Source organism: Aulonocara stuartgranti (assembly GCF_965226115.1).
Source record: "Aulonocara stuartgranti genome assembly, chromosome: 5".
In the NCBI taxonomy this organism is placed as follows: domain Eukaryota; kingdom Metazoa; phylum Chordata; class Actinopteri; order Cichliformes; family Cichlidae; genus Aulonocara; species Aulonocara stuartgranti.
This window is the reverse complement of record NC_138943.1, coordinates 8,978,573-8,990,856: the sequence shown is the minus strand read 5'-3', so window position 1 is coordinate 8,990,856 and position 12,284 is coordinate 8,978,573. Positions and strand designations below refer to the sequence as shown.

The following is a 12,284-nucleotide window of genomic DNA, read 5'->3' as shown; positions in this document are numbered from 1 at the left end:
CAAAAATGATTCACCGAAGTGACTGGACTAATTGTTGTCTAAATAAAAATAAAAGCGAGAGAGGGAAAAATAACCTCTCACCAACTTCTCTACAGCATAACAGTGTGCGCGTAACAGTAAACATGTTTTTTTTTTTTAAAAAGGAAAAAAATAAAAAGGAAACCAACCAACCAAAAAAAGATCTCACAGTACAAAATATGACTTCCTCAGAAGGAGAACTTTCCAACAAATCACCGAACGTGCATAAAATTTAAAAAAACAAAAAACAAAAACAACATACATAAATAGATAAACAATTAAAACAAAAACAACCAAACAAAAAAATAAATAAATAAAAATTTAACAGAAACGAAAAACAACTCAGTCCTATGCAAATCAATGCAGCAAGCTTGGAGAAGATTGTGCCGGACTGGTCCGAAGTTCAAGAGTATATTATATGATCCAGTTTCAATAAATAACAATGAAAATAAAAGGAACCAGCACACCAACAGTACAATAACCAGCACAATGGCCTAAGAAAACAATGCACAGGTGGCGTTAAACCTAAGGAGAGCGTGAACCCTTAGCAGCATTACAGTATCAAACTGAGGAGCTAACGAGGCTCACCCAGAAATCAAAGTTTTGACATAATCACTGGCCTCCTCTGCCGAAACAAAGTCCTTCTCGACACCCTTATATGTGATGCGGAGTCGCGCTGGATGAAGCAGGCCATACCGAACACCGTCAATGCCACGGAGTTGCTGCCTGACCGTGTTGAATGCAGCACGAGCCCGTGCCACCCTGGCGGTGTAGTCGGGGAAGACTGAGATGGTCCGATCTCCAACTTTAATCTGTCGGCGTTCTCTAGCACGTCGTAAAATGTCGACACAGTCAGTGTGGTAATGAAACCTGCATACAATGGCTCGTGGACGGTCGCCAGGCTTAGGTGCGGGTTGGAGGGTCCTGTGCGAACGATCCAAAAGCGGCTCCTTCCCCAGATCAAATGCTTCTTTTAGCAAGGAAGCTACGGCGGCAGTGGTGCACGTGTCAGGGCCCTCCGGTACTCCCACTATCCTAACATTGTTGCGCCGCGATCTGGACTCCAAATCTTCACACTTACTTTCCAGCTTGGCTACATGAGCTGTGAGACCCTTGATAGTGTTTTTCATCTCAGCTATATCATCAGAGCAGACAGTAAGTGCGTGCTCCATCTCCTTCACCGTACCTTTTAGCTCAGACATGGTAGCGTCATTTGCAGCTTTAACGATCGCCAGCTGCGTCTTCACCGCCTGCAGGTCGAACTTAATGGTAGACAAAGCATCACCCAGAGTATCCTGAAGTTCCTTTTTAAAGATGTCGGCGATATCTTTCCTCAGCGAAGCCAGCAACTCGACCTTGAGAGCCTCAATATCAGGATTAGCTTGACATGTGGGGGGCTTTGCAGGAGACGACGGCTCACTCGAGGGTGTGGTCGCGGTTTGCAAACTAGGCCTCAGTTGTGTCTGAATAGTACTGCGGGTTTTAACATTTTTTGCTGCCATTTTACGCCGGCCCGAGTAAAACTTCTCAACAAGACAATCCACAAACCAAAACAGGACTGAAAATACGGCCAAAACGCGCGAATAAATAACAATTTAATCGAAATCGGCGGGAGCTCCCAGACTCGCGTCCTACTCCATCAAAGCTCAACCGGAAGTCTCTTCTTCGCACCTTTGAAAAGAAGGAAGAGATGAAGGAACATTTCATCACCTTCATGGACAAAATATTCCAAAACAAACATGCAGAGATCGCCCCTACACTAAAAGAGGATGAGGAATGTTGGTATCTGCCATTATTCGGTGTCTACCATCCCTGTAAACCCACGCAGATCAGGGTCGTCTTCGACAGCAGCGCCAAGTATGAAGGCGTATCCCTGAATGACGTTCTGTTAACAGGACCAGATTTTAATAACTCATTGCTTGGGGTCCTAATACGCTTCAGAAAAGAAGCCGTTGCCTTCACAGCAGACATCGAACAGATGTTTTACTGTTTCAACGTGCGAGAGCAAGACAGGAACTACTTACGCTTCTTGTGGTTCCGTGACAACGACATTTCCAAAGAAGTTGTGGAGTACAGAATGACGGTCCACGTCTTTGGGAACAGCCCATCGCCAGCAGTAGCCATATATGGCCTGCACCAGTCTGTCCAACGCGTCGAACCGGACTGCGATGCAGATGTGAAGCAGTTTGTCATGCGTGACTTCTACGTTGATGACGGACTCAAATCTCTACCTACTGTTGAAAAAGCCATATCTCTACTCCAAAGAACCCGAGACGCACTTGCAAACTCAAACTTAAGACTGCATAAAATAGCAGCAAACAGGAAGGAAGTACTAGAGGCATTCCCGACTCAAGATCATGCCAAAAATCTAAAAAACCTGGACTTCGAAAGTGATTCGGTGCCCATGCAGCGTAGCCTAGGTCTCCTCTGGGACCTAAGTAAAGACCGCTTCACCTTTGAAGTATCTGATGAGTCAAAACCCTTTACCAGACGAGGTGTTCTATCAACAATAAACAGTCTCTATGATCCGCTGGGTTTTGTAGCACCAGTCACCATACAGGGGAAGTCGATTCTACGCGAACTTACAGCTGAAAATGGGGACTGGGATGCTCCACTCCCTCCCGAAATGGAAGAGTCTTGGACACAGTGGAAAGACTCACTCAAAGACTTGCCTAACATGACCATTCCCAGAGCATACACAGACATTTCCCCTTCAACAGCCGTGAAAAAAGAGTTGTGTGTTTTTTCAGACGCATCTACCAAAGCCATAGCTGCAGTGGCCTATTTAAAAGTGACAGATGCAGAAGGACACAGTCAAGTAGGCTTTGTAATGGGTAAGGCTAAGCTAGCACCACGCCCAGATCAGACTATTCCAAGATTAGAGCTTAGTGCTGCCGTTTTAGCGGTTGAGCTCGCAGATCTTATCTCAGATGAACTTGACTGTAAACTAGATCACACTACTTTCTACACAGACAGTAAAGTAGTCCTAGGTTACATCTACAACGAGTCTAGAAGATTTTATGTCTATGTCAGTAATCGTGTGACTAGAATCCGCAGATCTTCTCAGCCATGCCAGTGGCACTATGTAGCTAGCAGTCAGAACCCTGCAGATCACGCCACTCGTTCTGTTCCTGCATTCCAGCTGCCGCTTAGTAACTGGCTCACCGGCCCTGACCTTTTACATCAGATTCAGAATTCTCCGAATGACTCCTATGACCTTGTAGAACCCAACATGGACGCAGATGTAAGACCTCAGGTAACCGCACTCAAAACAACAGCCTCAACTAAAGAACTGGGCTCAGACAGATTCACCAAGTTTTCTACCTGGAAATCCCTCACACGTGCTCTTTCTAGACTAATACATGTCATCCACAACTTCAAATCACCACCAGGCAAAGCCAATCACTGTAATGGCTGGCATTACTGTGAAACGGGACTTACTGTGGATGAGTTAAAGCAAGCTCAGAACCTTGTCATTCGAGCAGTACAGCAGGACGTGTATGCTGAAGAAATCAAGTGTGTGCAAAAACATGGAAAACTACCCAAAACCAGTCATCTCAAAACCTTAGACCCCTATCTGGACAAAGAAGGACTCCTTAGAGTAGGTGGTCGCATCAGAGACTCAAACATTAGCCAAGGTGAGAAAAACCCTCTCATAGTTCCTGGCCACCACCATGTTGCAGCGCTTCTCATAAAGCACTACCACGAGCAGACCCAGCATCAAGGTCGCCTTTTCACAGAAGGAGCCGTTCGCTCCGCAGGATGGTGGATAGTGGGCGGTAAAAGAAAAGTGAGCACAATCATCTATCATTGTGTTACCTGCAAAAGACTTCGTGCCCCTTTGAGCACACAGAAAATGTCAAACCTCCCTCCAGACCGTCTCACAACGGATCCCCCGTTCACGAATGTGGGCTTAGATGTGTTTGGTCCGTGGTTTGTGTCTTCACGACGTACAAGAGGAAGCGTCAACCAGAATAAAAGGTGGGCTGTCATATTCACTTGTTTGAGTATTAGAGCAGTTCACATTGAAGTGGTAGAGTCACTTGATACATCTAGCTTCATTAATGCATTCCGACGATTTCTGGCCGTGAGGGGACCAGTGAAAACTGTTCGCTCTGATCGAGGCACCAATTTTGTAAGTGCATGTAAAGAACTGAAAATCCCTTCAAACTTGGACAACACAGCTGTGCACACCTTCTTAAAAGAACATGGATGTAAATGGACTTTTAACCCACCTCATGCCTCCCATTTCAGCGGAGCATGGGAGAGAATGATAGGTTTAGCACGGAGAATATTGGACTCTATGTTTTTTCAGCTTAAGACCACTAAACTCACTCATGAGGTTCTCGTCACCTTCATGGCAGAGGTGGCTGCTATCATAAACTGTAGACCCCTCGTCCCGGTTTCATCAGACCCAAGTGACCCCTTTATCTTGACTCCAGCTGTTCTCCTGACTCAAAAGGTAGCACCCCTTCAGGCTCCAGCTGAAAAATTCACAGCATCAGACCTCTACAAACATCAGTGGCGCCAGGTTCAGCACCTGTCGAACATCTTCTGGGACAAATGGAGGAAAGAGTTTCTCCCTACCCTACAGCCACGCCGCAAATGGCAGTCTAGCCAGCCTAACGTGAGCTTAGGAAGTGTTGTGGTACTCAAAGACAGTTGAGTACCAAGAAATGAGTGGCCTCTTGGTCTCATAACTAAGGTGTTCCCAAGTAAAGATGGTAAAATACGTACCGTGGAAATTAAGGTAGTTAAATCAGATGGTACAAAGGTGTTGACCAGACCTATCTCAGAGATCGTACCCTTGGTGCCTTCTTAACGTGTTGTTTTCTTCAACGTTTAATCGTGGCGTTATTCACGCCAGGCGGGGAGTGTTCTGTATCACTAAAATATTATTCCCAGTACGTTGTTAGTTATTATGTGCTTTAGCGCCCTCTGTGGTCGTTTCAAGTAATGCACCGTAGAAATGGTTTGTTTTGAAACAACTTTATTGAACAGGAAGTCAGCTCAAGGAAAGCAAGCGAGCGAAAGAAAGAGAGACATATCGGCACACGGCTTATGGTGTCCTGTCGGAAAATTTACTGTCTACATCTTTGGTTTACGGTTGTATCGCCGGTATGTACTTAAAGTTAAATTACAACTTGTTTTTGTACATTATGTTGCCGCTAGCGCAGTATTTGACCGTAAAGCTAATCTCGGTGCTAAGCTAGCTATCCGCGATGTCGGAGGTCGTCTGAGATAGCCTCAGTAGTTGTTTAAAAGTTTATATAATTAGACGTATGCTGTGTATTAGTATTGCGGTGTATAAATGTATGTTATGCTACGCTTATGTATGTCTTGACTGTATTTTTTGTCTTGTTTCTAGTTTTACCCTTTTGAATGTCAGTAAACCTGTTGACAACGCCCATCGGTCTTCAGAGTGGTGATATGAGAAAGGTGTTCACGCCCTTGCATCAGACATGCAACCGTAACGGCACACTTAGCATGATTGAGATGCAGAGGTTCAGTACTTTACACACAGTTTTAACAGTTAAAACACCCTTAAGAGCTCAGCTGAAGCTTGTATATGAACAACTGTAAATGCATGTAGTGAAAACCTTAGGCATTACTCTCTAACTGAATGAATTTGACACAAAATACTCAGAAAAAAGGCACTGTTAAGCCTTGCTTAGATTTTTTTTTGAAATAGATATTTGATCTGTGATTCTTTGGAATTAGCCCAACTTTAAATTACTGCTTGAAGAATCTAGTACAAGTAACTTCTTAGGCCAAGCATGTACTTCTTTTACAACTTTGAATTTGCAGTTAAATCTTTTCGAAGCACTTGTAATACATTATGAGCCTTCTACTGAAGTGTTTCAGCTTTGTGTAAAATGCATGGTAGGACACCTAACCACATTTAGATCTTATCATTTATTCCTTTCATGGTGCCTAAAATTTATAGAGGATTCAAAACCGCTCCTAGGGTTTCACTGGGGCTCTGAGCAGATTCGCATTCTCATTCTAAATATGTTCACATGAGACACGATGGCTTTGGAAATATATACAGCTTCTCTTGTAATTGAAAAACTATAGCTCAGTCAGTTACCATAACAACTGGAAATCTGCCATAGTAACAGTAGCATATTCTTCTGCATCATATATGCAACAAATTACTTAGATGTCAAAAGTGTGACACTTGAATTGTTATTTGCTTTACATTTATACAGATAAGATGATGACGATCATTTTATGTGCATCTCAGTTTCAATACAACAAATCCAGAAACATGTTTTCAGCAAAACTTTATTTTTCAGTGCATGAACAGAATACCATATCAAGGTCATTGCCTATCCTTTTCAATCCATTTTTAAATATTTTTCTCTTTTTTTACATAAAAAAATAATGGAGCGATTTAATATACCTCTATTTTTTTCTCCCCAAAAGAGCACTCGGCAAGTATTTATAAAGGTGCTGTACAATGTACAAACATTTACATCTACTGTTCCTACAGAATGTAGAAGATACCACAAGGATTGTGTTTTTCTTTTTTTTTCTAATGAAGCAATGCAAGGCCACAGTATGATGCAGAGATGTCAAACAAAATTGTTCAAATGAAAGCATAAAGCTGTACTACAGTGCAGGGGACATACAATAAAAGAGGATATTATCTGATTCTGAACCAGAGTGAACTTTTTTCAGCACTCGGGGTTGGATTTACTCATTCAACCAACCAAACTATTGCACAAAAGCCTACCACTGATTGGCTCAAAGTACATCCTCTAGGGATTTGTAACCTGAAAACTCCTTTATACAATCACAGACTTCAACCACCATTCAGCTCTCATTGATAACGACTTTATCACACATTTGCTACAATTCAGTTTTCCCTGAGCTCATCTGAATGTGTTTATTTCAAAGTTGTATTTGCAAGTATGTTGAGTATATTTGCGTATCACTTCAAAAATCCTTTAAAGCGGACCTATTATGCTTTTCTTCATTTTCTGTCTGGCACAAACCTCAAATAATGAGGTCATTGTACACACAAGCAATCCAAGTGAGCCAAAAGCTCAGACTGCTCTAAATGGTTTGTTATTTTTAGACAGTTTTTTATTTGAAAGAATGCTAAAGACACACAGCAGCCCCTCCCACCTGCTGTTTCTGTTTGCCAATAAGAAAAAAAATTGGCATAAAGGTAAGGGCCAAGGAACTAAAACACATTTTTCCAGACAGAGAATGACCTGAATGCTACACAGCGGCCCAATATAACTTAAACGAGTATTATTATTAGGCAAATAGGCAAAGCGACTCTTATGGTGTCCAAGTATAAAAGTATGGAGCTATAAATCAGCATAATATGTCCTCTTTAAAGTAACAGTGAAATCTGACTATCTTATTTTTATAGACTGCACATTATAAAACTAAACTGGTCTTCTCTGTGCTATTGGCTCCCTTTAATATGCAAGGTGGAGAGTTTTCTGTATACATGCCTTATTTCAGCAGCTTGTTCGGTATCTTAGTAAACCACATCATTCTCTGGCCTCTTTCATCCTTCAAGCTACCCTGGCACATAATCACACAGCAGTACCTACAATATAAACCCTCATTTATCTTTTCATCAACAAGCACATGTAAAACAACCAGAGACATGATTCAGAACTTGCACAGCATTACATAAATTGCCATTTCCCCCTTTAACAGTGATCATTTCAAAAAACCAAAAAAAAAACCCCATTAAATAAAAAATAAAAAAAACAATAATAAATGCAATGTTTTGGTAGCAAGTATACATCACAAATTAAATACAACTCATGGTCAATCTGTTTTGCTACAAGGGCAGATGCGGTGCAATGGAATTAATAGAATTTCCAAAACACACATTCAAATATATATATATATATACATATATATTATATTTCACAATGAGACACATTTTGAGCAATTTTAAACATTTGGTACAGCAGTTTGCACGTTACATCTATACATTTCATGAACTACAAATTTCATTGGTAATTCCTACCACTGAAGTACATTGGAAATAAGGTGAAAGCTCAAATAACATGGGACAAATTTCTGAAAGTCTTTATCAAAATGCGGAATGGCTTGGTACAGCTACATATACATATATTCATCTATTACCTCAATAAATTACACACTGGTTAGTTATCATACACATGGTAAACAAGATCTCAAACCACAAGTTTCTGGTCTTTTAAATGATACTGTCTGTATGAAGGTGTGTCATGACTATAGCCATAGAACAATCTAGATTACCCAGTAGCACTTGCTGTATTTGCCTGGTGATCAGAATGAAAATTATAAATACGAAATGGGTTCATCCTCAGCGATGTACAGAACGCGTGCAGTAAAACAAACAGAAGGACCGACTGCATGCAGTTGAGCAAACTGATAAGAAGAATACAGTTGAAATACTCAACAATGACACTGAGAGCAAAATTAAACCCTAGATGAGTCACACTGTATATTCTACAGACGAGAGGCGAGGGCCTTTCTCTTTTCTTTGCATATGGGTCATTGCATTGTAATGGGTGAAGCGCTGTTTGTAGTCGTCGTTCCACAGGAGGCTCGCGGGATTGGCACATATTCACATTTCTGAATGTCTGGTCTGACAAGGCCCCGAGCATGTCCTATATGCTGAAGTCCCACGTCAAAGATGCTAAAGCAGCAGACAAGGCGGAGGGGAGCTGCTACATGCCACATGTGATGTCACAGGGCTCCCACAATACAAATCTGGCCACAGTCTAAAATGGATAAATGTGGCACCATGTTGCACTTCTCTGTTTTATGGAAGAACTCAGAAAAATAATCCACTGAGGATACTGTAAAATATTCCATGGCACAGCTCACGTCCTTGTGATTCAATATTCCATCACAAAGGGTCACGGAGGACTTCTGCCTCAGAGAGGATTTTGGCTGAGCTGGGCGTTTTCCAAGGGCCAGGGCTAATAGGTCCCTTCAGGGTTTGTAGGGCTCCTGGAATGCTGTTTACAGAGGCCACAAAGTTGTCCTTTAAGCTGTCTTTGGATTTAGAAAATGTGTCTTCTCTTCCTTTTATATCTCTTGGTGAATTCACAGAACCTTTCCTACGCCATACATTTTTAAAAGACAGCGGTGATTCTCTTTTGCTAATAGTCTCTTTACTCGTAGTCCTGTTTTCTGTAAGTTTACCCTTGGCATCAACGTCTCTTTGCCCTGAGTCTTTACCTGTACCTTTCTCGCTCTCTCTTAGTGTACTAGAAAATGTCCTGTGGCGGTGAGATTCCCCAATCGACCTTCTTTTATAACTTTCTTTCTCATGCAGAGACTTGGTCCTTTCTCTTCTCCCTTCCATCTCCCATCCTTGAGGGTATTTTCCAATCTCAAAATTCCCCCCTTTTCCATTTTTCTTTTCATGACTTAAGCTTTCTCTACTGGATGAACCCTTTAATCTCTGCTGAAGGCCTTGTTGATTCTCGGTGCGTTGCAGGGCTGATATCCCTTGCTGTCCAACGTGAGCGGACTTCCCAGGACTGGCAGATTGCGTTTTTGTCTGTGTGATAGGCACCCTTTTTCTGTTCATTGTTGCTTCCTGTGCCTGACTCTCAGTCTTTTTGGGACTGTGTAGTTGCTCTTTGGCTTTAGGAAAAGATTCCTCTGTTTTCTTTGGGCTGCTTAGCTCTCTGGAGTCGTTCGTGGGCCTGGTCCTCTTGTAGAACTTCACATGCTCATTGGAGGTGGGAAGGAGCCCTTCTCCCTCCGTGTCCGCCCACTCAACACTTTCCTCCACTGAGCTTAAACCCCCGCTGCTGCGGGATTTGCGGCCTTGTGGAGAAAGTGTGCTCCAGCTGCGAGAATGCGTCAGTTTGCTGGAGAAAGGAGAGGAAACAAAGGTGGAAGCCCCGGTGGGATATGGAGAGGAAAGGGGTGATGTGTCAGAGAAAACTTCTCCAAAATAGCTTGTGGGTGAAATGACTTTTTGATCATGTCGACCTGCAAGAGCAGCACAAATTTGACATGAGACCATAGGTATGCAAGGATAATAAATATGGCACACAAAATACTTAAATTCAGAATAACAGGGAAAGTAAATAAGATTATATTATATAGAGGTAAAGGTGGGAAAGCATGTGGGAAAAAAATTACCAAGGTAAAAGAGAAGAGCCCAGTAAAAGCAGTGAAGGTGTTAGTGTTGGTGCTCAGTGTAATAGCACACAGTAGAGGAAGCTGTATTACCTGCATCAGGGGAAAGAGAAGAAACGCCAAAGGAAGCAGACAGTTAAAGAGTTAATGACTAAATAAAAACAAAACAAAAAAAACACACACACAGCAAAGAAAGCACATTGAAGTCAATGAGGGCTTAACTACAAAACAGGCTCCATCAACTAACAAATGGATGCAGTAATTATCATTAGGTGGATTTATTGTTTGTGCATGTATTTAACTACTGGCAGTGTTCCTTGTAAAATGGGAAATAGCAGCTAAACTCTTTAGGAAATAAAACAATTTAGTTTCTATCTAAAACTTCATGTAAATATTAAAAAAATATTAAAGGAACAGGCTGACTTTGGCATACCAGTTTCATAACAAAGCTAAATACAGTATCAAGCTACAGCCAGCAGACGGAAAGTTTAGATAAGCATTAAAATTGGAATGATGGGGAAAGAGCTGTCTTTGCACTGCAAAGGAAAAGGTCAAAATAACACCCACACCCTTACACACACACACGCACACACACACACGTACGTCTACAATTATGTCTATTTGTAAATGTCATTGAGCCACTGGCAACCACATGCTTTTGTTTCCAGTTATTCTGCATTGTTAAATCCACCCCCAAAAATTCTAACCTGAGTGATAATACAACATTTCCAAGCACAAACTTTGCCCATATCAAACGCAACGCACTGAATAGTTTCAAATGATGTACTCACTCGCATCTTGAGCAAGACCTGCCCCAGGTCTCAGCAGCAGTACCACTTTGTTTCCTCCGGCCTGGATCAAATCAATAGCCCGTGTATGGGAAATGCCACGAGCCGGCTCCCCGTTAATCTCCACTATCTCATCTCCAACCTGTCGGTAATTCAGAAAATTCAATTGTAATACTAAAATATACCTATGAACACTTTGCATCTTTTGCCAGTCAAATTCACTGAAACACTTGCTGAAACACAAAATTAAAGTTTTATGCCATGCACACATGCATACACTCCCTTTCTCACATACACACATCTGCCTACACACACACACACACGCACACACACACACACACACAGAGTTTTGTAATACCCTGGAGGTACCTGCTATTATCGGAGATGACAAAATAACTCAGGATAAAGCTTGTAAACATGTCAGTTTGATAGACTCTAATCAGATAGAGTGAACAAGCCTGTTTGTGCAGCAGGCCGGGATTTAGATTCAAAGACAAAAATTTGCAAGGAAACCTCAACACAACCCTTTGACTTTTACAGTGTGGGAGCATTGTCTTTGTCGGGAAGAAATGATAGCAACAAAGTGATGAGAAAATAACCACTGTGTGATCCCTTTGTATCAGAAAGTCATTCTTTCTACAAAGGACCTTGGACCAACTCTCACACTGACTCCCTCACTAGAAGAAAAGAGTTATTGTTTCTCATCAGAATATGTTCTCAGATGACCCTTTCAATGATCTTTCCACCGATGGGAAATCAGCTTTTTCATTATTTCAAAGGTACATGTGTGCATTGCTTTCACGGAGAAGCAGAGATCACCGAATGAGAAAAGAAGCTTGTTTTAAATAATAAAAATGCAGTAGTTGCTACACAGTGCAGAGAACTCTGTTTCATCCACAGATCACAGTCTGGCAGGCCTAGGATTGATTTCCACTAGGGAACTTTGCTCCATTCTTTTCCTGTAATAATAATGTGATAGTATCATCCCCATGGGAAAATTCAAATTTTGCTGAACCTCCACCATATGAAGAGAAAATACAGGGTCAATTGCTTTGTGACCTTCCTGTTAACAGCCACAAACTTAAAAAACGGATGCTTGCTGAGATGGATGGGTAGACTGGTGGAGACAGTAGTACACAAATGATGATGAACACGAATAAAAAAAACGTCAAAGAACTAAACCAAAATCGTCTTTATCGCTTCGCTGTTTGCTGCGTGGAATTCCATTTCACAATGAAAGCAACAAAACGCTGCACAGATCACAGCAGAAAACATTGCATGCCCTACAACACTGCAAGTGGCACTTGTTGAAACACAATTCATTAGTTTAATCTCAGTCAACGCGAGGCGACACAA

General features: G+C 41.8%; 2 protein-coding genes across 5 annotated transcripts in view; one reads left to right on the top strand and one right to left on the bottom strand.

Annotated features, from left to right (window-relative positions):
* Positions 1 to 1,702: 1,702 nt before the first annotated feature.
* Positions 1,703 to 7,735, top strand: LOC309707288 (uncharacterized protein). 2 transcript variants are annotated; one of them, XM_082534532.1, is made up of 2 exons: positions 1,703 to 5,136; positions 5,387 to 7,735. In XM_082534532.1, the coding sequence occupies exon 1, from the start codon at positions 1,709 to 1,711 to the stop codon at positions 4,682 to 4,684; it is 2,976 nt and encodes a 991-aa protein (XP_082390658.1). In that variant the 5' UTR covers positions 1,703 to 1,708; the 3' UTR covers positions 4,685 to 5,136; positions 5,387 to 7,735. The 2 variants fall into 2 exon arrangements, with proteins under 2 accessions (XP_082390658.1, XP_082390659.1); XM_082534533.1 differs by lacking the exon at positions 5,387 to 7,735 and having other exon boundaries at positions 1,703 to 3,999; positions 4,383 to 4,507.
* magi3b (membrane associated guanylate kinase, WW and PDZ domain containing 3b) overlaps positions 6,542 to 12,284 on the bottom strand; it is a 124,288-nt gene continuing 118,545 nt past the window's right edge. For 2 of the 3 annotated variants that reach the window (XM_082534529.1, XM_082534530.1), the window contains 2 exons: positions 10,932 to 11,070; positions 6,542 to 9,990 (listed from right to left, as the gene is read on the bottom strand). In XM_082534529.1, coding sequence (XP_082390655.1) covers positions 8,891 to 9,990; positions 10,932 to 11,070 — 1,239 coding nt within the window. In that variant the 3' untranslated portion in view covers positions 6,542 to 8,890. Of the gene's footprint in view, positions 9,991 to 10,143; positions 10,234 to 10,931; positions 11,071 to 12,284 lie in introns of all 3 variants that reach the window. The other variant, XM_082534531.1, reaches the window with a different exon arrangement.